This window comes from Acinonyx jubatus, chromosome D4 (genome assembly GCF_027475565.1).
Source record: "Acinonyx jubatus isolate Ajub_Pintada_27869175 chromosome D4, VMU_Ajub_asm_v1.0, whole genome shotgun sequence".
Taxonomy (NCBI): domain Eukaryota; kingdom Metazoa; phylum Chordata; class Mammalia; order Carnivora; family Felidae; genus Acinonyx; species Acinonyx jubatus.
In genome coordinates this window covers 68,304,334-68,330,212 of record NC_069391.1, presented here as the reverse complement: position 1 = coordinate 68,330,212, position 25,879 = coordinate 68,304,334, and the positions used below count along the sequence as shown (strand labels likewise).

Below are 25,879 nucleotides of genomic sequence, written 5' to 3'. Positions count from 1 at the left end.
GATTAGTTGGGAAATTTGGAGAAATGGATGAGAAAACAAGTGTATTAAATTGTTAGGTTAACATTATGTGCCTGGAATTGTGCTTATTTACTGACTCTTTTAGTCCTGGCTGTGACAAAAGCGGCGGTTGTGTTCCTTGTTTTGAGAGAGCTGTATGGTTCAGTGGTTAGTCCCTGGTGACAGCAGTGTTCTGGGTTGAGATTCAAACCTTTGTTCATCAATCCCCAGCTCTGGGGCACTTTCTGTGAACCAAACTCACCAATGCCAACCATTCAGGTCAAGTATTAGTGGCCCTGCTGAGGAGACATTTTTACAGGAAGTATCGCCTTACAGACCCAAACGTAAAAAAAATATTTTTTAATAGGATGAGGAGAGAGGTACCCAAGTCAGTTTAGTGATGATCCAAATTTGCCTAGTGATGAAAATTTAGTATATGTATTTTCATATAGAACAAAAAAATGTATTTTTGTTCTTCTTCAGAGACTTAAATCTCCATGGATAATATGAAATGTTCACACCTTGAAACTCAACCATTAAAAATAATCAACAGTAGTCATCTCTAGTTATTGACAGTAAGGAATCTTGGAATTGGAAAATTTGGGGAGGATTTGGAATTTTTAAGTTTGACAACTGTGCCCCCAGAGAAGCAGAACATCATCCCTCCAGTTTCTTCATTTTGGTAAGAAAAAAACTTTAAGGACTTCACTATGATTTGCTTTTCCAGACAAAGTCACCAGCACATTAATATTGTTGTTGAATAAATGTAAATCTGTTGACTTGGGATTTTTCCTGTCTACCCCAGCAGCTCTAAGTCATGGGAGTCAAAGAAATTGATTAGCAAGAAAAATCTAGCAATCTCAAAAGAATCCAGGACGGTTATATAATTTAGGCTGTTTTCTCTCATTGACAGAAAAAACCCAACAATTTAAATTCCTACTATGTTCAGGATATTGAGTTAAACACTAGGAGTAATATACATGAGTAAAACATGCTTCCTTCTCTCAACTTCTTGTTGAGATAAATTATACGTTTTGCACAGTAGGTGGGTTTTTTTTTTTTAATATACAAGGTGTTGAGGGGCACCTGGATGGCACCTGAGCGTCCGACCTCGGCTCAGGTCACAATGTCACGGTTCATGGGTTCAAGCCACGCGTCGGGCTCTGTGCTGATGGCTCAGAGCCTGGACCCTGTTTCACATTCTGTGTCTCCCTCTCTCTCTGCCCTCCCCTGCTTACGCTCTGTCTCTCTCAAAAATAAATAAACATTAAAAAAAATTTTTTTTGCCTTCCCCCGCTCCCCAAAAATATACAAGTTGTTGGGAATACAAAAAGGGAGTCCTTACCTACTCAGCATTCTTTCCCTCCTTCCTTCCCAACAGAATCCTGATGTTGTTCAGGAATCCCTCTTACAGCTCACTTAGCTCAGCATCCTGAGCTCCAGGAGTGGTCTGGACTGGTCTAAGGACAATTTCACCCTCTTGCAGGGGACTGGGTTAGGGTCATATATGTTTCCCAGTTCACCTCAGTGAATTGCAAAGATAGGTGTGTAGGATGCTTCCAGAAAAGCTTTTCCAGGAGAACTTAGAAAGTGATTCATGCTCCCTCTGGACGTGATTGAGCTTGGATATGAGGTGTGAAATTGCTGCCGTCCTTTTGACGGGCAACCTGTGTGTGAGGTTAACACACGGAGGAGGCAAAAAGAATAGCAGAGTAATGGAGCTGGAGTGATGGGATTATGTCAACTTGGTTTTTTTAAGATTTTTAAAAAATGTTTACTTATTTTGAGGTGGGGGGCAGAGAGAGAGGCAGAGAGAGAATCCCAATCAGACTTTGTGCTTTCAGTGCAGAGCCAGATGCAGGGCTCAATCCCATGAACTGTGAGACCATGACCTGAGCCAAAATCAAGAGGTGGACACTTAACTGACTGAGCCAGCCAGGTACCCCTGAATTATGTCAACGTTTAAGTCTTTCTCACTTTTGGATCTCGTTATGTGAGTTAAACTTCCTTATAGTTTAAGGCAATTTTGAGTTTTCTAGAACTTCCTATGAAAGCTTCCTATCTTACAGGTAGCAAATATAGACGTGGTTGCTGACGTCTCATGATCTGGTGAGGAAGGCGGACAATCAAATGGTTGGGTAGTATTGTACTTCAACAGAAAACCAGGCTATCGTGACTAAATAAAAAGGGGATTTTCCTATATAATAAATCCAGAGGTAGGCACTCCAGGGCTGATGCAGCCATTTGAGAATGTCAGCAAGGAACTAGGCTCCTTGCTTTTGGTCTTACTCTCCCTCGTATATGACTTTTGTCTTTATGGTTGTAGGATGGGCATTGTGTCCACAGAAAGGATGATGAAAATAAAAGGGCAAAGAGCCAAAGGAACAGGCTGGCTGAGTTTATTTCTTTTGAAAATCTTTGCCAGCAGCTCTACGCACAGGCATAGGCTTTTGAAGACATCAAGATGACCTCTAAATACTCCCTAAGCTTGCATTTTCAAGGTTAACAGAGCCTTGATCAATGATGTTCTGTCCCCATCACCTTTCCCTCTACTCCTAAACAGTATCCAAGCTAAACTGTTCTGGTCATCAAGAAGGCCATCATTCTGAATAGCTACATTAAATGTCAAGCTTTGGCAACAATCACTGCCTCATCTTCTGTTTTCTGTCATGATAAGGTATGGCAGAAACTTACAGCAATAGTGAGTTAATGGGGCACTTGGTTGGCTCAATTGGTTAAGTATCAGGCTTAGGTTGTATTGTCAGGGTTCGTGAGATCAAACCCCATGATAGGCTCTCTCTGAGCTGGAATCACGGAGCTTGTTTGGGAATCTCTCTCTTCCTGTCTCTACTCCTCCCCTTTGCTCCTCCCCAGCTCATTCTCTCATTCTCTCTCTCTCTCTCCCTCCCTCCCTCTCTCTCTCTCAAAATAAATAAATGAGCATGAAAAAAAGAAAAGAAAAGAAAAGAAAACAGCGGGTTAAGAGGTACTCTGGAGGAAAAGTTGCAAAAGTTGGCTAGAGCACCGTATAGACCGTAGACATTGCTAGAGAGGAGGCTGTAGTTTTTCATACATACAGAAGGAGGAATGTAAAATGGATTTTTGAAGATAGGACATCTGTATTATTTTCATTTCCCCTGACTCTATTGAAGTGATCAATAGACTAAAGCCCCAAGAAAGGTTAACAGAAAAGAGATGGTTCACTACTGTGTAAGTTTCCTCTGTTTCTTTTCTTTTTGATTAATCCATTTATAGCATTTAAAATTGACCACTTCCAGGGCACCTGGGTAGCTCAGTCGGTTAAGCATCTGACTTCAGCTCAGGTCATGATCTTGCCGTCAGTGAATTCGAGCCCCACATTGGGCTCTGTGCTGACAGTTCAGAGCCTGGAGCCTGCTTCGGATTCTGTGTCTCCCTCTCTTTCTCTCTGCTCCTCCCCTGCTTGTGCTCTGTCTCTGTCTCTCAAAAATGAATAAACATTAAAAAACATTAAAAAAAATAAGATAAAATTGACCACTTCCTTGAAATTCACCCTTGGCTTCTGGGGCATTATATTATCCTGGTTTTCTTAGTACCATTTGAAGTTCTTTCTCTTCTTATTGTGTGTAAAGTGTTCCATCTATAGGCTTTGGCTTAGGAACAGAGTGGACTCTTTCTGGTGAACACTATGAGTCTTAAATAATTCAATTTCTGTTTTAAAATATTTAGTTATTGGGGCACCTGGGTGACTCAGTCAGTTGAGTGTCTTAATTTTGGCCCAGGTCATGATCTCATGGTCATGAGATGAAATCGAGCCCTGCGTGGGGTTCTGCGCTGACAGTCAGATTCTCTGTCTGCTTGGGATTCTCTCTTTCCCTCTCTTTCTACCCCTCCCCTGCTCTCTCTCTCTCTCTAAATAAATAAACATTAAAAAATATTTAGTTATAATGGAATAAATATATCATCTTCATGATATATCATTATCATTACAGTTCAAAACCAATTTAGAAATTTTTGAACCATGGGTTGCTTTTAACAAGTGAAATGTATATTTCCTACTTAGGAGAAATCACTAAACATCATAAGTACCAGTGCAGAGCTTCCAGCTGATGAACATTTAGAGATTCAGGGAGATGGGGCACCTGGGTGGCTCCATCAGTTGAGCATCTGACTTTGGCTCAGGTCATGATCTCACGGTTCGTGGGTTTGAGCCCTGGGTCAGGCTCTGTGCTGAATGCTTGCTCAGAGCCTGGAGCCTGCTTCAGATTCTGTGTCTCCTTCTCTCTCTACTCCTCCCCTGGTCGTGCTCTCACTCTCTTTCAAAAATAAATATATGTAAAAAAATTTTTTTTCAGAGATTCAAGCTCTGTGCCCCTTCCCACATAACTTGCCTTATATGTCTCTTCTATCTGGTTGTTCCAGAGCTATATCCTTTTTAACAAACCAGTAATCTATTTGTTTCCCTTGCTGTCTAAACAACACAAAAAAGTTGTGGAACAAATCACACAGTCCTTGAGAGGTTCTCTGAGTTCCATTAATGCTCCTTTACAAGGTTATGCACAAGACTTAAATGTCATCAAAGAGGTAGACTTGAGTGATGTCGGTCATCATCAGTTCCTGCCGGACAGATTGTCTTGCACAACCCAAACTTGGTGTGTGCACTGCTTTACAATTACAATATCTCTTTGAATAATCTTGAACTCACCACTTCAGGATACAATGTAAAATATTGATCAAATAATCACCTTCTCTAGCTCAGGGTTGCTAGAAGCTGAAGCTGAGCTGTCAGTGGAATGGGTTCTGGAAATTGTCAAGCAAGAGGTTGTTGCACAGACAGTTGGAGAAATTTCCAGAACCCAAATTCAAATATGTGGAAGAGAAGCAGCAGGCCTTCTAGTTATTTTATTTCTGGGAAACAGAAGTAGACAGATTGCCTGGTGTATCTTCTGTTAAGGGGGATCACGCAAATGTGTTTCCCTTGCATACTTTGATTTGGAGACTTGGTGCCAGTTGGTAATAAATCACTCAGCTAGACTGTAGGGCAAAAATAGTGAGCAGAGCAGGGCGGGGTCGAGGGGAGGAGAGGACACTCAACAATAATAAATGTAAAAGCCTGCTTTTAAAAAAAGTACAAAAAAGTAAACAGATACAAAGGAATGTTTATTTTGAAATGGGGCAGGATTTACCTGGGGCAGGGATTAAGTGCCGATGTTTTATTTCTGAGGTGCAATCTGAGGATATCGACAGTGAAGGAAAGGAGAAAGGAAGTTTCAGATGGAAAGTAATATAAGGGGATGTGGTATTGTGCTAGCCACTACTTTGTGGCGAGCCTTGGAGAGACACAGCTAGTCTTGGTGTAGGAGCGTGGACACAGTCTATGTTATATGGGAAAAACTATAGGGAGAAACTGCCTCAGAGCCGTTTGTGAGAGGAAGAGAGAGGAATTTCCCATCTGTCTGTTTCTGTGTCTCTCCCTCTTTTTGGATATTTTAGGATTTTAATGTCCTTCACATATTCAACATAAAATACTGACCATGGATAAACAGTAGGGGGAAAGACTCCTAAGGAAAGATCTTCCAGAACTCACAGCATCATTCTGGTCAGACAGTATAAAGAGAACAAAGGATAAGGAAGTTTAACAGAGAATTTTAGTTCAATGGCTTACCTAATTAAAAAAAATTTTTTTTAATTTATTCTTGAGAGAGAGACAGAGAGAGACAGAGCACGAGTGGGAGAGGCGCAGAGAGAGAGGGAGACACAGAATCCGAAGCAGGCTCCAGGCTCCAAGCTGTCAGCACAGAGCCTGACACGGGGCTCAAACTCACGAGCTGTGAGATCATGACCTGAGCCAAAGTCAGACACTCAACTGACTGGGTCACCCAGGAGCCCCTCAATGGCTTACCTAAAACATAAAGAACCAACTATCCAACCTTCTCTTCTACCCATTGGAAGGAAAGCAAGAGTGAATTGTAGAACTTCTAAATCATTTCTGTGAAGCAGCTTAAAAGGTGCAGGGCAGGGTGAGGGCCACAACTGTTACTAATGTAATGTTATAATGCACAATGTCAGGGACTCTGAGAACTGTATTCTTAGAAATATAAATGCATAAAGATATAAACTATTTGGTATTAAAACAGATTTTGCTATATAAACATATGTCACTTTTATCTCTTTATGAGAATAACAGGATAAAGAAAGATCCCCAGTTTGCCCTTTAGCTTAGAACCCCTAAACTACTCACCACACAGTCAATGTAAACTTGAATTAACAGATGTAGAACCCAGGAGACCCCACTATGTCATTTTGGAAAGGATCAAGATTCGGTACCCAGAGGACCCCATTCACCCTGCTGTGTCTTTGTGTGTCTCCAGAAGCAATTAACTTCAATTTGCATAATTAAGTCCACAGACAAATTTGAATACTGGGATCCAGTTAGAAAAAGTAGCAACAAAGATACCATAAACAACACACACACACACACACACACACACACACACACACACAAAAGGGAAAGACAACATAAACTAGATTTTGTTAGCAAAGCAAGAGGAAGATTCTCTTAAATGTTTCCAGTTCAAGTCAGAATTAAGGTGTGTTAAGTCCCACCAGCTTTGCAGAGCTGTGAATGTTTTGCTGTTCTTTGAAAAAAAGAATCCATAATAAAATTTTCATTCAAGAAAAATACCATGTTTGTTAACTTATTGTAGCCATTCCCAAGTAGCTTTAAATTTTGTAGCTTCTTCAAGGGCAGAGTATATATCGGTTAAGTTGTGTTCATAGCTATAGTAGAAATAAAGTAAGGAAGCACCATTTCCAGAGTCTATGGCTAAGGGTTCAGGGTAGGGAATGTTCACACTTGAAAGCTATGTCCTAAATTAGCTGCAGTATTTGGAGGCTTTGTAAATATGGACTTTGCCACAGGTTCAATCCCTAGACTGCAGGAAATTAGGATATTGCCTCCATAGGAATGTACATAAACGGGGGGTGGGGTGGGGAAGTGAAAGCTAAGAGGTACAATCCTGTGGAGTTTTTAATATTATCAGCTTTAGTATTTCTATGATTGTGTTTAAAATTGACACAAGATTCTGTTTGTAAAGTTATTCTTTATTTCTCTAGAGACTCTGGGGGAAGTGATGATTGCCTTGATATAAGTCATTTTCCTTTTGATTATCATTTTCAACAAAAATTTATGTTGGAATATGAACTTACTGTTGAAGCTGTCCTCACAATTACATTACTATCATGTGGTTAGAAATGTATATCTGAGATAAACTTATTAAGTAATTAAACCTATTAACTGTTAATAGTGAAAAAAAAAATGTGTTCATAGTTGATGCATCTCCAAAGAATTTTTCATGAAGGCTGCCAGGTTCTGAACATCTTCTTTCCTGTCAGCATTATACAGAGAGGCTGGATGCCTCCCACAGACCCACACCCTTTCAAGGAGATCACATTGAGTTCAAGAGCTTTAGTGAGTAATCTTTTTTCCTAAAGCATCGTCTCCTTTGGCATTGCCAATGCAGAATGGAATATTCATCTTGCTTCTATTCTGGGATCCACTGGATATACATAGAATCCTTGAGACTTATCAATAATATCATAAATCATTTGTGCTTTGATGGAGCTGAACTTCTCCACGGCTGTTCTTAATCACTCCAGGACCAAGCCTATGACACAGATGCTGAAACACACAAGGGTGTTGGATGTGGAAATCACACCAAACTAGGAAACATCCACCAGCCTGGATAGGAAGTTTGAGGGCACGTAGCAAACCAGCACTGCTCCCTGGACATCAGAAATCAAGGCAAACTCTACTCTGTGCATGGTCTCGTTGGGGCAGCGATGTACATAGGAGGTTCCATGGGCTTGGATCTGGAATGTTTGCATAATTCCCAAGCTTAGGATAGGCAATATTCACATTCCTAAACTTTTAGGCTTCTTTTGCTGCCTTAGCTAACCAAGCTCCTGTCATCTCGTAGGTAGCACACCTCTCTGACCAATCAGGTTTAAGAGGACAGCAGTGAACTGGCCTTGACATGCCTCTTTGCACAGAAATAATTTTGTAGTTGTCTGGAACAACTGACAATTTCCACACAAGATTTTCTGTGTTGTTATTAATCTTAGCAGAGGCTGATGGCCTGTGGCTCATTTCAAGAACACTAGTGCCAATTCCAATTGTACTCTAATAATTCTTCTTGTATCTCTAAAAACACTGAGTACAGCAGCTTAGTGGCTGGGGCAAAACTGACCACATGCCTGGGGCAGTCCACTAGGCATCTGATCCACTGGGCGAGTCGGCTGGAGGCCACAGATCACCCGGCGGTGCGTCTCTCTCCTTGCTCTTATTTCCCTTTGGTCAGAGTTCTCTCCTCCAGAGTTGACTCCTCTTTCATTCCAGATCACATCATCCAGCCCCTTTGGTAGCTGCTCCAGAAGTCAGTTCCCTTCTCTGTGACATATGGCATTTGATTCAAGTCTGAAAGGGGAGGAAAAAGCCAGAAACTTGAGGCAAGTTATTGCACTGAATGTTCAGTGGCAGCCTTGAGAGAGCCTGGCAATGATTGATTTATGCCCCAGATGGCATAACTGTGAAGACCCAAGTGACATTGGTTGGCAGCAGTGGCAGCTGAGACCTGTGCTTTTTATTGCCACCCCCCCCCCCCCGAAATTAGCAGTGCTGCCTGCACAAGATAAGCCTCTTTGACTGATGGGCTGCATGTAACAGCAACTGTCTAATTAATTTAAGCAAAAAGAATGTTTTGAAAAGTTATGAGAAAGAAGAAGTGAAAGATAGAAGAAGGGGAGGCTGGGGAACCAGTGTGAGAAACTGCCCAAAGTTTTCTTCTACTAGTGCTGCTGAGAAAACTCACCATGATCATTGTAACTTGGCTTGCAATCAATCATTCTGCTCAAGATTTAAATTCCCAGGTCAGGCAAGCCTTGGTAAAATGCCTACTCTCTTGGTGTGATAAGGACTCTCCCAAGGACCAGGATATAAACGGCTGAGAGAGAAACCTCCAAAAGCAAAGCTGGGTCCTATTAGAAAGGTCAAAGTGAAGCTGTGTTGTTTAACAAAAAGGTACATTATAATTCATTCCTATGGCTATTCAGTATCCAAATAATTGTTTGCATATGTATACTTTCAAAAACACTGCTAGCAAAATGCAGTTACTCTTTATAAAAAATTCTCATCCCTTCCAGAGAAGGAGAGAACTCAATGTCTCATTACTTACTGCATCAAAATCTAAGTCAGGGATGTCTCGGTCGTGTAAATTTCTGCTCTTGCTCCAGCTCAACTGTCTTAGATCAAGTCCCTAGAAGCAGAGCCCTGGTCAGGAATTCTTGTGCCAGTGACTCACTGGAGGAATGTTCTCAGGTGAAAGGAAGCCAGGGAAGCAAGCAAAGGAATCATGAGTGAAGCCATGATTTGGTCGCAACTGGAGATTAGTGTCAGCTTGATCCCACAGAGTTCTGGAGGCTGAATTGTACACAAAATTGGTGCCAGTTTGAAACACAGGTATGAATCAATAATCTAGATAAAGCTACCTGATCTACCAGATGAAGGCTCCAACCCAACTGAGGCTACCTCCACCTAGAACTTATGGTTTGATTGTATTTGCCTTACTTTTCTTGCCTTTTACCTCTTGACTTCTAGGGCTCTCAAATTCCCATATGCCCTCTTTCTCTATACGTGCCCATTCCCATTGATGGTAGAAAAAAACCACATAAACTTGCCAAATTAAATGCAAGTTGAGGTCTTTTCCAGTTTTATATGGTCTAATTTAAGGGAAATAATTATTCAGTTAAAGGTCAGACCCCTTATTAGGGATTTTTTTTTTTTTCTAAAGTCTTTTACCTCTACCTTTCCAAGACCTCCCAGAGGTCTTCTGGGTGCCAAGGGTATAAGGTGTTCTGATAATAGGAGTAAAGAGCCTTTAGCATCAAGTGGTCTCTGCTCAAGCTGAGGTGTAGGTTTGTTTGGGATCTTCTGGTGTCTGACTTCAGTTACCACTGAATGGACCGAAGCTAGTCTTAGCTGGTTTCTCAGCACTCGGCCTAGCTTTCTTCTTGACTAACTTGATCTCATTTTGGCTTTCATCATGAATATTGACAAACCTTTGAAATTCTGCTGTCTCCATCCACCCCCCGACTAGGCTATCTTCCTTACAGCCTCTGATATGCAGTAACCTTCCTCTTCACTGTGATGACCCCATGGCAAGCCCATTTGCACTCAACTGGCGTCCCTCTTATGCCATATGGGCATCAAAGGGAATACTGTGGAGTGTGTGTGCAAATCTCAGGGTTTCTCTGTCCCAAAACATGATTGCCTCAATTTCTGCTCTGCTTTACACGCCCATGTAGTCATGGGGACACTTTGCAGGGCTCCAAATAGTGAGGTTAAGCCTTCTCTTTCAGCTTCCTAGTCAACCTACCTGGAGTTCCTGCTTCCACTAATCATCCTCTACTGGATGAACCCTAGGGAGGTTTCTGAAGGACCTAGCTGGTACTTTCTATTCTGTTCCTGCCTAATCTCTCTTTACTATCTAAATGACTTTTGCTCTGATGAACAGCTGTCATATGCCACGCTCCCCACCCCCCTCCCCCAAACCCCCCCGGCCTTGGCCCGACCCCACAGACACTTTTGTTCTAAGTGAACTGGCCCTTCCCTTCCAGGAGGCCTATTCCTTAATGATAGGAGGACTTCAAGGAAGAAGAGGGAAAAGGGAGATAGGATGACTGAAAGAAAATATTTCTGAAAGGATTCTGGAAGGTTTATAGTTTTGGTGACATACTTTTTCTCTCATAACTAGAGGTGTGGGGGTTACAGGTCTGAGTTTGGGGGAGCAGGGGGCAGTGGGAGGAGCACGGATTCTGGGCAGAAAATGAGGTGAAGACTAGGAAAGTTTGAGGTCACAGGAGAGCTGGTCTATCAGTTAACCACAAGCTTGCTGCTAGTGCCTGTTACTCATTTGGCAAATGGGAACCCAAGCCTACAAAGCATTTACATCTTAGATTTTCCAACGTCCTTGACTCAAATTAGCTCCCCATTTTAAATACAGACAGATGTGAAATGTTTAATTTTCTAGGTATTCTTTTTTTCCCTGAGGTCGGATTTCTTCCTTGACTGGAAGTGCTGAAGCCTGGTTTGGGCAAATGATGGCCAGCTGTGTACACAAGCGGCATCTGCTAAGAGGTGAAAGGGATAGAATTTTGGGCTAACACGATGGGATTTCTCTAGTTTTAACTCTACAGTGTGTCCAATCTGCTTGTGAATGTGTACACCTATATGTACAAACACACATTAGTTTCTGCTTTCCTAAGCACATTTTTTTTTTCCCCTAGTAGATGGTTACTGAACTGTCTCCAAAAAAAGGGTTTCTAACCACTGCATCCTTAGGGCCCACCGCTGTATCTGTATACGTTGGAAACTAAATACAGTTAATGAAAAGGTATGGAAACATTACTATATATTGCTGTATTACACTGGTCCTTAAACTGTTCAGTTTGTTAAATATGCAGATTCCTGGTACCTCTCTCTGGAGATTGTGACTCAGTGGAACTGAGGTGTGGGGGTCTAAATATTTTTAACCAGCACCATTGGCGATTTTAAAGGTAGTCCTAGGAACAGTTTGAGAAATACTGATTAAGCTTTTTGTAAGTTCAGTGCCTCCATGAAGAAACAGTTCAGGTCATCTCTAACTTGCCAGCAACAGGCAAACCTTGTTAATAGGAGATGCAAAATATTTATAATGGATTTAATTTACATTTAGCCATCATCAAGACTGAATGAATCCCTTTCCAAAAAAAATCCAAAATCCAAAAAAAGCATTAGACACTTAAAATCCTTTGTCAACAAAAACATTTTCATTGGCCTGTGAGAGAAAATTCAAAATGTCCCTTTAGTAGCAAGCTTCACATTCGATTTGTTTGTCGAACAGTGATTCCATTTTGAGCACAAACAGAAGACACTGTAAACAAACCACTAAAATGATTAAGAGAAATATTGCTATGTTCATTTCCCTCTTCAGTCTCTAAGCATTCCAGTAGTTATCAGTGATCAAAGATTTAGAAGTTAACTACTAGATCGTTCAACAAAATTGAAATATTTTACATTACAGTCTCATTTTAAAGGCAAAATTTGAATGGCAGGGCAAGGTTTTAAAACCTTCATTCCTGAAAAACTTTGGTGCAAGCTACATGATTTCCAACGTTTGTTGGCATTTTGGTAGTAACTTTCAAAATGTTAAGTTGAAAACATTTTAGGAATCTCCTGTTTAAATTTTTAAAGCTTTAACAAATCAGCGTATGTACTAGTCACTTCTTATAAAATTGGTTCAACGTTCCATTTAAGGGAATTTTAAGCTTCATGTTTACTTCTGATAAATTTCTCAACCTAACTCAATTTCTAGCCCATATTCCAACACCATTTACAAATATGTGGCAACACAAAAGACCTCTCCCTTCCCAAGTGGTACATCCAACTTTCCAATGGCAGATATTCTCTCATCTATTTAATTTTTTGGTAGGTTTATAGGTTCAAGGTCAGAATTCTTTGTAAAAGGCAAAAGTTAAAACCCTTTCACACTAATAATCCAGGAGTAACTTTTGAATGACCAAGGAGTGCTCTGAAAGCCAGTGTTCTCCAGGGATGTCCTCCTCCAGTAAGACTAACAATTTGACTAAGTAGCACCTGTTAATTTTTCTGTAGGGGAAGGGCTCATTTCAACACAAGGTTGTACTACCCTAAACAACTCCGCATCAATCACCCATACTTAAAATACCCAAGGGGGATGCTTAAGTAACACCCATGTGGCAATACAGCCTAATTTCTCCTTTTGGGAAACTACACATGTAGCATTCAGTAGTTTTAAATGATGTTTTGACACTTATTTCAGTTATCAAGGGAATACTCAATTCCTCTCCAAACTAAAAAAGGAATGAAATTCTGCCTTTAAATGATGCTTGCATGCACGTACTACTTAATGTATACTCCAGAAAACCCCCCTACTTCATCTATATGTCCAAGTCTTTTTTCCTAAACCTGTAAAAGCAGAATTGCATCCTTGATTGTTCTCTGTAGACTTGAACTGTTCTCATGCTTTCTAGACAGTCGGAGGTTAATAGAAATTTTTAGGAATTTATGAGCCAGGAACCATACATAGTAAGGCAGTTGTTACATTATCTGTCAGCATTTTCAATCATCAAACTAGAGCTATTTTAAAGATAAAAACCTAAGAAATCTAAAATTTCTCGTAGGCAGTGTTGAGAATAGGAAGATCTGTACAACTGGATAATCATGACTCAGCTCTCATTATGCTAGACTCCCCCTTTTAACAAATTAAGAGCTTAATCACTGGGATTTTATATTTACCACCCCTGCCAGACTTCATTTATAAATGCTAGAAACACACTTCACACAAAAAAAAATATAATTTAAGATTACTGTATTTCCTTACAAGAGGAACGTTTGAACAAATTTTACAGGTAGTCAATCAACCCTTGTTCAAATTGGGCACACATCAAATCTAGCATTATGGGAGTTTTATTTATTTGGAAGTGAACTTTTAACTATCAATACAAATGCCAAGATACTACACAAAACATCCACAGGAACTTTTTTCATCGTTTTTTTTTTTTTTTTGAATTGTTCACAAACATTTCCTACATAATCCAACATACAACAGAGAAATGGTACATCTTTTTCCTTCAGTTTGCATACAATGGAAAAACAAGAATATATATATATTTTACAAAGTTTAACTAATAGACACTAGCAGGCTGACAGTTTGTCTATAGGTGAGAAATTATCTAATAAAAAATAATAAGAATTTATTTAGCATCAGTCACTTCCATAACCAAATATTATTCTGATTAATAAAACTTGTTGCCATTAGGCTTCTGGCATATATTTAAACCATTACTGAATTTGTAGTATTGTTCCCCACCTCGGTTCTCCTTCACAATTACTAACATAGAGAACTGTTGCAGAGTAGGGGCAAGCATTTGCAAAAACAAACAAAAAATCCCCAGCTTATTATAAGCATGAATGTGTATGACAAAATTTCTTTCCAAGCAATGGACTTTCAAATCATCAAGAAATCACCAGAATGGAATTTGCCAAGATATTATGCCTAAGTCCAAGAAGAGATGCATTTATTTATATCCAACAGAGGAGCTGAAAATCAAACTTAGTGTTTAGTTTGGGGTGGGTTTGGGAATCCAGCCATTTGAAAAATGACTGTCTTAAAAAAAATGACCACCAAAAATAGGTTCACTAAATTTATTTTAAAAATCATAAAACGTTTCTTACAAAAGAGCATTACATTCTGCACACTGCTCTGAATAGATGCCAGGGACATATGGACTATTATTGTTACTTTTCCTCCCTGTCCCACCCCCCAAAATGTTACAGTGACCACAAAGCAAAGTGTTCACAATAATTACATGGGGGGAATATTTTTCCTTTAAACCACCAACAATGAACAAAAATTAAAATTCACTCACTCTGCTGCTGTTTCAAAATTTCAATGTTAGTTTTTGCACGCCCTTCCCCCCCCCACCCTGTTTGTAAGGAACTAAAACATTACATCTGGTGAACAGCAAAGATTTCACTACACCTCAAATGCAGAACACCTATGAAGCAGAGGAATGTTGGCTTTTTAAACAGAAGCAGATAAAAAAAAAAAGATGCAGGACTCCTTCAGTTCTTCACTAGTCTTAGAAAAACTTTCCAGAATACTGCTTCACACTATAAAAAAGAAAAAATATCTTGCATTAGAATCCTTCAACATCTGCATACTGCTTCACACTATAAAAGAAAAGAAAAAAAAGTACGAATTAGAATTTTTGTTCGTAACATCTTAATCAACATTAAGACAATTTCAATGCTAAATTAAAATGATAAACATGTCCATTACAATTAGAAGAATTAAAACATTAGCAATTACAAAATTAGAGCAATGTAAAATTCAAGAAAAATGATTAATAGTAAATCAGACATTAGTAGAGCAGAATCAGGAAAATGAAATTAAAAGTTGTTAATATTTGGTAGAGAAGACAAAGAAATGCCAGTAAGGTGTGAAATGCTGCGTTTTACAGCACCAATCATTTGTCCTGTAGAGGCATGGCCTGTGCCATATGGCAGACTGTGATTTGTTGTCGATTTAGTTATCTAAAAACAACAAAATCACTAGTCTTCCACACAGAACTAGACCAACATCCACTGAATCTTCTACATTTTCTACAGGCTCTGTATAATTTATAACAAGTGGTTTTGGCAGCAGTTTTCACCAGAGAAATGAGAAGTTTGCTTGGTTAAGGCTTCTTCCAGCAAGATTAGTATTGAATGTCTTCATTTTTAGTAAGAAAGCAGAAGAAAATTAAAGCAAAGCTATTAGAATGTTTAGAAGTTAGGTCCCCAAAAGGTTGAGACACCATGGCTTCTAAAAGAAAAATCAATTGAGAAGAAGGCTTTTTAAAGTTTTAGTATGTACTAGGCTAGCACAAAGCTAAACTCAAACTGACCTGTTCTGCAGCAAATACTGTGCATTCTGTATCTGGTCCTGTGTTCCTGTAATGGTAATGATCCGATCTTCGGACCCTTCTAAAGGTTCATCAATTTTGATCGAAGCTCCTGACTCATGACGGATTTGTTTAATCCGCTGACCACCTTTGCCAATAATAGATCCAGCCAACTGCAAAGATTTTAAAAACAAGTGTTTATGATATACTTTCAAAGTAACCATATTACCTGTATTTTCAATGAATATCAAGAGTACTAGCTTTGCACAGTTTATTCTAAGATTACTTAAGGCCCTCTAACCAATCAAGGTTTGAATTATAATGTTATTTACACAGCACACATCAACACTTCCTTTAATAAACAAATCAAGGGCTTCAAAACCCTCAGCTTTTAAAAACAGTGCAAGACTCAAGCCGGAGAAAGACACCTCACTAAAGTCTGTAAAACACAATTTTAATCCTAAAATACAGTATTTTTATTAAGACCTTTTATTAAAAGTCAGGACACTAAAGAAAAAGACTCATTAAACATTCCTTGTTAACATTACAAGAATGTAAGAATTCAAAGAATACTCACATCTTTGGGAATAGTTACTTGTGTAGTAATAATAGGTCCACCAAGATCACCATATGAGCCACGACCCCCTGCATAGGAATAATCTGATTTAAATAATGAGCATTAAGTTCATTTAGAAAGCATGAAATAATGTTTTGATTTCACAAAGGAAAAAACTTACCATATCCGGAGCCACCCTAAAAATGGAAAGAAAAAATAAAAAATTACTTTGCCTTCAAAACTACCCTTCAGGTATTTTAATATTCCTAAAATCTTAGTTTAGGAAACTAGAGTCCTCCCATATTCTCCCTAGGTTTTAGAAGACAATCCTTGGGGAAGAAAACACTTCAGGTACATAGCACAAAAACAAACACATTACGGGAGGGAAAAACACTTACTGGCAAGGAGGTAAACATTAAGTTATTATTGACATGAATGCAAACACCCATGATACTCAACCTGTGGTTCATATGCCATTTGCCATTCTGATGGGCTCCATGTATCTATCGCAGAGTCCCAAGTTTCATCAGCACTGAAACCAACCTGTGTCAGAGATAGAACTTGTTAACATAACCTGGACTATATATTTCAGCCATTTTATAAGGTTCATTTCTATTTCACTTCACTCAAATATTTATTAGCACCAATCATACATTGTGGGGAAACAAAAATGGCTCAAAAAAGTCTTAATATTTCAACAAACAACTGACAATGATTTAACTAGTTATCTACCAAGTCCACTGGTAAAGCAAGCTTTTCAATTAACAATCATCTTCAACAAACCGTCAACTACTTGACTTTAAAACCCTTTACAGGCCCTCACATATACATTGATGATAAATGAAGAGTTCTTACCATGCCGTCATAGCGGTCTCCAGGTCTTCCTCTTCTGTCATAGGCCATCAGATCTCTGCAAGCACAGTACGTGTTGTAATCTCAGTACATGTCACACACAACAAAAATCTATCTACCCATCAAATGTAGCCGGTTGTAAGTTAACTGTGGATGTAATAAACTTACCCCCCTCTAGGTGGTGGCGGAGGAGGAAGAGGAAGATTCCGAGCTCTGCTACCACCCCGGCCACCTCGTCCAGGAGGCGGTGGAGGAGGTCCTCGACGAGGGCTCATGTCGTCATAATCTCTTCTAGATGGAGGCATAGGACGCCCACCCCGACCAGGAGGCATTCTATCAAAACCGCCTCTCCCCCGCATGGGAAATCCCACAGGACGTCCACGGCGGTCATCAAACATCATTGTAAAACCACCATAATCGTAGGTTTCATCGTAAAAATTGGGATCGTAAGGCTGTGCACGTCCTTTGATGGGAGACTAAAACAAAAATGTAGCAACGTTAGAGAAAAGAACAAGGAAAAGAGACTTGTTTCATACTAAATGTTAACAAGCCAAACATTTCAAGTCCCTTATTTCTCCGGGGAGGTACTTGGGACAGGAGAAAGCAATCAGGCAAAAGATTAATAGGAGGAAAGAAAGTATTTTAAAAAAAAAGCAGTATTTTTGGTGAGTCTGAAAATTTTACTGGCTTGTGGGGGAAGAAGCAGCAGCCTTTTACCCTCAGATCTCAAGGAAGAGAACACAAAACCCCACCCACACATTTCACAATGAGGTCTTTAAAGGAAAAAAAAAAAAAAAACATCTCAAGGGCTAAAGGGATCAGTATCCTGGGTAAGCCTCTAACTCACGCTGAAGGACGTCAGTTGGGAAGCTATGCAACGTAGTACTAGTACTATAAAAACTACTCGAAGGACCAAAAATTATTAAAATTCTCACCAATAATCAAATAACCACCATCTCAAAAAACTTTTAAATTAAAATATCCAAAAAACAAGAAAACCCCAATGGGTAAAGGCATAAGACAAAAGCCATTTGTCTAAACATTGTGACACTACTTTAGAATAAAGATTTGTTGCACAGAATTGAACGTAAATGAAGTACCTCCGAAATAAGATCAAGGATGATCTTGATGCACTCTACAACCCTATCTGGTTTTCCTCCAATAAGAACGACTCTGTCAGTGGAATGAGGACAGCATTCCTGGAAAAGCTTGATTGTTGTCTGTGTGTTCTGGAGTAAGTATATAGTAAAGGGAAGCATTAATTAGAAGACATTTAAAAATACATGAAATACACCAAAAAAAAAAAAAAATATCCTAGGTTCAGAGAAATTTACATTCATATTCAGTACCCCCCCCCCCCCGACCATGTAAAAACCCTGTTAAATAGCTCTAGGACCTTGCCAGTGTATAAAAATTTTGGCAAAAAACTCGCCCAAGCATGTCCAGGCCATTGTATTTTAAAAGCAAACTACATGAACAAAGAAGTGATAAGGAATCTTAGGGAGGGAGGTCAAATGGGGGAAGGAGAGAAGTCCACTGATCCAACTGTGTATGAACAACTATTCTCTAGTATACAGTAGGAGAAGAAAACAAACAGTGCCTTTACCTCTCGAAGTTCTTTGATTTTAGCACCTTTGACCCCAATAATGCCTCCTGCCAGACTCTGATGAATCAACAGTCTCAACTCGCAGTCAAAGTCGCTTCCTTTATAGTGTTGGTACTGCAGAGGGAGAGTTATAAGATTTTAGTCCCAAATCAAAGAATCCCCAATACACACTTATCTGCTATAAGCATGACAATATACTGTTGCAGTGAGCAACCTGAATTTATATTTCAATAACTTTACCAGTTATGTGCTTATTATCCTCAATAGCCAGGCCCAAAAAGGACATTCTGCACCACCTTAAAAAACTATTTTATTTTCAGGTCCTGCAACACCATACCCACACTGCAGCCATTTAGCATGTCGCTGTTACCACAAAATTATTATTAACATTCAAATAACACCATAATAAAAATGACTGCAAAGCACTTTGCAAATGTAGTTAATTCCCACTGCAGCATGGAGCAGGGTCAACAGTGAGTTGTAAGACCATTCATTTCTCTTGTTTTTAAGCCTTTTTCTATAGAGACGGGATAAGTACACTATGTTAAAAATAAAATTGATCCTATGGGCCAGGCTCCATACTTCAGTGGGGTTCAATGGCACTATGACATACATTTAAGCATTCCACAGCATCAGATTCGAGCGGGAGCTGGCTGGTTGCAGTGGGTGATGGCAACTGCAGGCCCTGAAAGTAGAAAAATAAGAGTAATAGGTTAAGTGTCTAGTGTGATCAGGCTATTGTCGCATATATTGGTAAAGCTACTACAACATATTTCATATCTATACCATTAAATTCTTAAGAATCAAAGAGTAACTTTTTTTCTATATATCCAATAAACACATGAATTTATAAAATTAAAAAAATCTAACACAGTCCATTCCAACACAGCCCCCACAATCAATATTCTACCTTAAAAAACACCTCTTCTAGGACTAGAGCCCATAAAATATATGCTACACCCATATGCAAGACCACAGGTAGTTCGTATTTACTCTGGAGTGGCCAGACTACATTTTTTTTTCCAGATTACATTTTAAAACACACACACGTAGTAACCATGCACATTATGTAGCAGTTTATATGTCGCTGCTACAAACTGTCACAGCCACTGTCTCTCCACCTCCCCTATTAAGCCCCAAAACATTTTAAATATTCCCCCCTCAATTGCCAAATACATTAAAAAAAAGAGAGCCTACCTCTTCCAAGGTAGGGATGATTTTCTTCAGAATTTCTCCAATTGTTTCAATATCAGCACTGATACTCAATATGCTGTCAAACATCACAAATACCAGATAGTACAAAAAAGGTGGAAAAGAAAAAATGAGTTTTGTGTTCATCATCAGTAGTCATACAAACTTTCACAGAGAAGTAACATACAATTATTTAATCTCCCCATTTAAAGTAGCCTATTTATAGGTTTTTCACATGCATTTTGTTTTATGCCCAATACAGACATGATAACAATATTAGGAGACTTGCAGAGAGACAGAGAGAATGGGCTCTTGGAAGGGCTCAGATTAAGTGGGCAATAAATTGACCAGAACTGAAGCAGAGTTGAATATTTATGTTCCCCGCCACCACTAAGTTAATTAAGGATACCCTCGCTGTTACATTGGTAAAACTGGCACACCTTCTCTTAGGCAAAAGTGGGGGAATATGCAAGTGGTGAACATTATATCTGGAGTAAGGTTATGGATACCAGTTAGAAATTAGATCACTAATGGGCTCTGCAAGAAAACAAATACAAATGCGAGACAAAACAAAGACAACACAAATGAGAAGTGAAGGAAAGTGAACCAGAGTTAGCATTTCATCAGAAAAAATTATGAACAGGCAATGTTGGGAAGCAAGGTGGGCCACAAAGACAGAGCGAGAGACTATTTTGGTAACAATTTGATTTACAATGCAGCAAATATGCAACACTTGAAGCTGTGCTCCTTCCATCGAAATAAAATTAGTGGATCGTTTGGGTGGGCAACTCACGGTAAAAGTTCAGTGACAAAAAGACTTAATGGGGAAAATAAGACAGAAACTTGAAAAACAATACACCGTCTAAAGGGGATACTATTTAATTATATAAAAGGCAGGTAATAAAATACATTTCTCTCTTTCTAATCAGGCAGTGAGGCATAAACTGTTGGGACATACCGCTCGGGGCCACTGCTGTCTGGGACTGAAACACTGGCATTGTACTGCATTGGTCATTGGCGTTCGTGGATGTTGGCATTGGGCATGGGCATTCAATCAGAAGTTGTCAAGTATGGTACCCGTTTGGCAACGAGCACATTTTTGGGCATAGCCAACCAGGGTTTTCACATGGGCGTTCAGGGGCGGATGGGCCAACGTCATGGTGGGCAACGCAGGGGTAAGTCGATCCAGTACATGGGCAACGGAGATATATGGCCAAAAAAACAAGGAGAGGGAAAAGGGGGAAAAGCAATAAATTTTAATTTAATACAAACTATACTCATACTCTCAATTAATGAAACAAGCTTAAGTTGTTCTGAAGACTAACACAATAATGGACTTCTCTAAATCTGACTGTGGCTTAACATTTAAGGACCTTAAATGATGGTACTAGCTATTTTTTTTTTCTTTTTAACAAACGATGTTTCAGTAGCAGGCTGGCTCATGAGGGTAGACACAAAACCTGTCATGACTCAGTTTACTAAAATTCTTGAGGAAATGGGGAAATTGATAACCCAGATAATTATATAGAACATCTGGATTAAGAGGAGAGAGGTTTGTAAAAGACAAAACAAAAATTCCCACACCACCAAAAACCCTATCTCTTAAAAGACCAGTTTGGTTTCCTGGAGGTTTAAAACGCATTCCTAGATCCTAGCAGGCAAGTTTGTAAAATTTAAAACAAATTTTCAAGTTCAGTTTACAGGAGGAACATACAAAGATCTGCGACCAAGAGAGAAATGAAATACTATCAAATAAGTATTCAACACAAAGTTATTATTTGCCTCAACTTTAGCAAAGAAACATTAAGAGTGTGTACACTATGAGAAAAAAATTTAGAAATTTTGGTGTAGCCAAGTCCTATAAATATGCTCGCTTCTGGTGATACCAACATTTAATGTGTCTAATCACAAGAGTCAACCCACTATAAAATATGAAGACTCAAACAAATCATTGGCATTGACAAATGGTTTCCCAATTATAAGATTAAGCGTCTATTCTTTACCCATATTTAAATCATGCAACCTCAACATTAATCTCTTTGTGCTCCATGTGCAAGCTGTTAAACAGATGGACGATTAAAAAATAAAAATTTCGGAGTTTAATCAGCCACCTGCAATGGTTTTTGTAATACTGTAATTGATTCACACACGGTAACTAGTGCAATTAAGGGTTTTTACACTGTCGTTATTTCTAATTAAAATGTTATCTTGAAGTGAATAATTTGGTGTAAAGTTATCAGAAAGGGAAGAGGTTTAATACAGATCCCCCCGCCCCAAACTCAATCTGTGCTTTGTTATATCAGGAATGGCAAACCTTGAAATCAACTATGTATTCAATTATTACAAATGGCTTGTATCTAGACTATTGAATGATTTCTATGATGCAAATCTTTAAATTCCTACAAACACATAAATTGAAGCTGCTTGTGTAGTTTAAACTCTTTAATACTTACGTCTGTACGGAGAGCCTTAATATTCTTGCCTCCTTTTCCAATCACTGCCCCAGCATTCTGGAGAAGACATAAACACAAGAAATTTACTTTCCCTTATATCAACAGGTCTTCCTATGCTTTTAAAACTGCAACCAAACCCTTCCACCCCCCCAAAAAACAAAAACCCTAACAAAACTCTAACCTCCCCTTTTTGGTTATAGAGCTGAAAATCTATCTGGGTATCAAAATCAAAATCATGAAGAAAAAAAAAAAAAATCGAGAGTCTACTGAGTTTTGGGGATGAAAACACCAAGACAGCTTTGCAATATTAAGCATGCCAAAAATACAGAGCGTGAAAATTATGTACTGATTAACTTTATGGTATCATTCCGAAAAAGGTAATTTAAATACACTAGGTACCTTCACATTGTGATGTGATAATGCCCATCAAGTCAACTGCCAGCTAGGATATTTTCCCCACAATGCAATCAAGGTATAATCTTTAATCCATTAATGCTTTAATCATCACCTATACCCTTTCTCCTACTTTTACTCATAGCGTCACTGTATTAAGGGCTTTCATTTTAATTGTCATCCAAATAACACGGTTTACCAATCTGTTTAAAAAGAGCCACACACATCTTTTACATTCCTTAATATGTAAGGCTCAGGATGCTTCCCAGAGGGCCAAACCAGAACTTATTTTAATTTCTACTTTAGTAAGAACTACTTTAAGATTTTCAAGAGTAAAATTTATACCTTGCTCTGAAGCAGAATACGTAGTTCAACCATCTCATCAGTGTTTCTAGATCTTTTAAAAGCTTGCTCCTCTTCCATATCTTCTGCAGGGCGTTTACCTAGAAATTAACAGTTCAGATGTCAAAGAAAGCACCAGTTATCAACAAGAAAAAGCCCCTTTAATCCAAGTACATTTTAGTTTTAACCCACAGGACAGAGAAAGCAACTCCGTTCTGTTTGCAGATTTGTTGCTAACTGAAAAGGCCAAAGCCGCTCAGATTCTAACTTTTAATTATGAATCAAAGCACGTTCCCTTCCAAAAAACTCTTTCTAAACACAAAACAATGAAAGGGACAAAATAATTCAAGGGATTAAAAGTTGTAAAACGCAAAGAAAAATATTTTTTGTTGTCTTTATCTTAAGTTTACCGTCAACAACACAAAAGACAGTTGCATATAGTTCCTAAGTAGAAGAAAACTGACAGGGATGTCACACTAAACCGTTCTAAATAATGAAACAGAATAGAAAACACAAAAATTGCTAAAAATGTGTTCTCACCAAATTCACCATTGGTTTCAGTGTTGGGGAAGGTTTCCTCTGGTTGTTCAGTTTCCATTTTCTTGAATTAAATGGACACACCAATCTGTTGAAAAATAAAGAGGCTAGTACATTTGGTTTATTGGAAAGTAAGCTTTGTGTCTCGCTAAATAAAAGAAAACGCAAAGAAATGACTCTGCTTCTAGAACGTACCAGGTATTATATATCCTTGCAGAGCAGAACTGAAGTGTTCTGGGCGGGACCAACTGACACCCTAGTGCTGCAGTAGCCTATAAAAACCAACATAAATCAGTTTTGCTTTTTGGTTGCTCATTACTAAATACTAATGAACAGTGATCTGAATACAAATAAACTAAAGAGCTCTTTCTATAACTCGTTTTAGGGTCTTACACTCTCAAGTGAGTGTAAGCCTTAGGAAAAAAAAGTAACCAAAGGACTCTGATTTTTTTGCAAAAGGGAAACCACGAATTTTTAGCCATTGGACTGAGTCCCACCACGGCAACTAATGGTTTTATACAATAAATACAGAAACGACAAAGACCTGTAATAAGCTCAGAATCTCAATTTTGTCCCCAAAGGTATAAATTTATAGGTACCCAAAATTGATTATACTGCAATTTTAAATTGCTCGTGGATCTCTTCCCATTGCTGACTTGAAAGGCCATTCTCTGAACTCTCTAAAGTTTACAAGCGAAGGCAAATTCAAGCTATATCCAACAATCAGGTCAAAGTACCGGAAAATTAAATCTTAAAAAAAAAACCTTATAGGGAGCAGACCCAAACCGCCAGCACTGCTCTATTACTCAAATACAGCTAATGGAACCCCAGAACGCTGATACTGGCCCCATAGAAATAATTGAAGTTAGGTTAAAACTCTGCATCGTAACAATTATTTCTTTAATGTCAGCGTGATAGGACCGCAAGTCGCCTTTCACCAGCCCTCACAGGACTGCCAGAAAAGAGTCAAGTGGCTTCTGCCAGACAGCCTAAAGCTAAAACTCGAGGATACGTTTTGTGCCTTTCATTCTTTCATAACATTTGTCGATAAGCTTCTCTTTTAACGACTAACTGAAACGCTATCCTTACGGCCCATCCTTCAGCTAAGCGTTGGAGTATGCTGGAAAATTTAGATAAAAACGTTGCCGCGGTTCATCGTTCAAGTCTTTCAGTCACCGTTCCTCAGACCGTGAAAACCACTAATTACGGGCGCGACTAGCCGAACGCAAACATGCTCCCCCCCCCCCCCCGCCGCCGCCCCGCACGATACCGGGGATCCGCAACGGCCGAGTAACAGGAGTTGAATAAGCCGAAGGCGAGACCAGAAGCGCCGCGCCGCTCCTCACCCGGACCCGACAGGAAATGGCGGCCCGCGTAATGGCGACTACGTGCTACTAGGCGGAGCCGAGCGCGGACCCCCTCCCCCACCCACCACGCGGTCCCGAGATCTCATCCCCCGCACCCTCCCCCCACCGCGGGAGAGACAAAGCAACGGAGGCAGCCTCGACCGTTCCATCTCCCCCGCTCCAGCTCCGAGCCTGGGGCCGGGAGGGCCGAAGTGCGGGGGGCCCACACAAAGAGAGCGGCGGCATTCTCCACCGCCCTCGGGTCCCGCCCGCCGGCCGCCTCTTCCTACACAAGATGCCTGATTTCAAGCCTGCAAAACTACAGATCATCCTACAGGCAGTTGCCTCGCAATTCCCCCCCGCAGCCTCTAGCACCACGACGCGGACTGCGGATACGCGCTCAGGGAAATGGCGGAGGTGGGGGGGAGGGGAAAACGGGCAACGTTCCCTTCTGAGAAGCGGCCAACCACCAAGCAGCCCCCAAACGCCTCCCTCAAGCGGCAAACTTGGTCTCCGATCCTCGCCCCCACGCACCGTTCGCCCTGCCCCGTTCCTCACCGCGCGAGGCCGCCGTCCCTGTGCCGCCGCGCCGCCTCAGCCGGTCACAGCTAGACAGAGAACAAGCGCAGGCCCCCGCCGCCTTCCCCCGCCTCCCCGCGCTCTCCTACCCCGCCGCCGAGCCCAATTGGTTGCCCGGGCTCCAGCGGTGGCGCGAGGGCAAAGCGATTGGCTCAAGGCCGCGTCAATCAAGGCGCCGAAGGAGGCGACGCCACGCCTCGCGCCGGCGCCTCCCTTCAGGTTGTGAGGCCGCTAAGGGCCCGAGGAAAGCCGGGCTTGAGAGAAGTCAACGCAATCTTTAGGGAGGCCAAACCCCTGCCTGAATCTATAATACCCTAGCGCCGAAAACCCCAATTACCTATAGGCCGCAAAAAAGCGGGACGTAGGCAAGACGTCGAGGTTGCAGCAGCAGAGAAACAGGGAATAATGGCGTCTGCAGTGCTTTCGCCTGGAGCGCCCTCCTCCTTTCTCGTTCGCGCACTCACTAGAGGCAGAGGAGAGGGAGGGGGGGAAAACCTCTCGCGAGAACTGAAGGCTACCTCGTTCA

At 40.2% G+C, this 25,879-nt stretch overlaps 1 protein-coding gene and 1 pseudogene across 10 annotated transcripts; both read right to left on the bottom strand.

Moving 5' to 3' along the window:
- Positions 1-6,749: 6,749 nt before the first annotated feature.
- On the bottom strand, positions 6,750-10,435 carry LOC106978589 (phosphoserine aminotransferase-like; annotated as a pseudogene).
- A 3,808-nt stretch (positions 10,436-14,243) lies between these two features.
- Positions 14,244-25,831, bottom strand: HNRNPK (heterogeneous nuclear ribonucleoprotein K). Of its 10 annotated transcripts, none has more exons than XM_015076270.3 (17): positions 25,691-25,830; positions 23,624-23,700; positions 23,432-23,516; positions 22,895-22,992; positions 22,157-22,213; positions 20,662-20,705; positions 19,710-19,782; positions 19,126-19,197; positions 18,513-18,626; positions 18,007-18,135; positions 17,075-17,382; positions 16,910-16,964; positions 16,514-16,597; positions 16,236-16,251; positions 16,076-16,158; positions 15,502-15,671; positions 14,244-14,785 (listed from the first exon to the last, which is right to left on the bottom strand). In XM_015076270.3, exons 3-17 carry the CDS (start codon positions 23,487-23,489, stop codon positions 14,752-14,754), a joined length of 1,395 nt encoding a protein of 464 aa, XP_014931756.1. In that variant the 5' UTR covers positions 23,490-23,516; positions 23,624-23,700; positions 25,691-25,830; the 3' UTR covers positions 14,244-14,751. The 10 variants fall into 10 exon arrangements, with proteins under 10 accessions (XP_014931756.1, XP_026903912.1, XP_053061182.1 ...); XM_027048111.2 differs by lacking the exon at positions 25,691-25,830 and adding an exon at positions 25,333-25,442; XM_053205207.1 differs by lacking the exon at positions 25,691-25,830 and adding an exon at positions 25,333-25,442 and having other exon boundaries at positions 14,244-14,725.
- Positions 25,832-25,879: the final 48 nt, after the last annotated feature.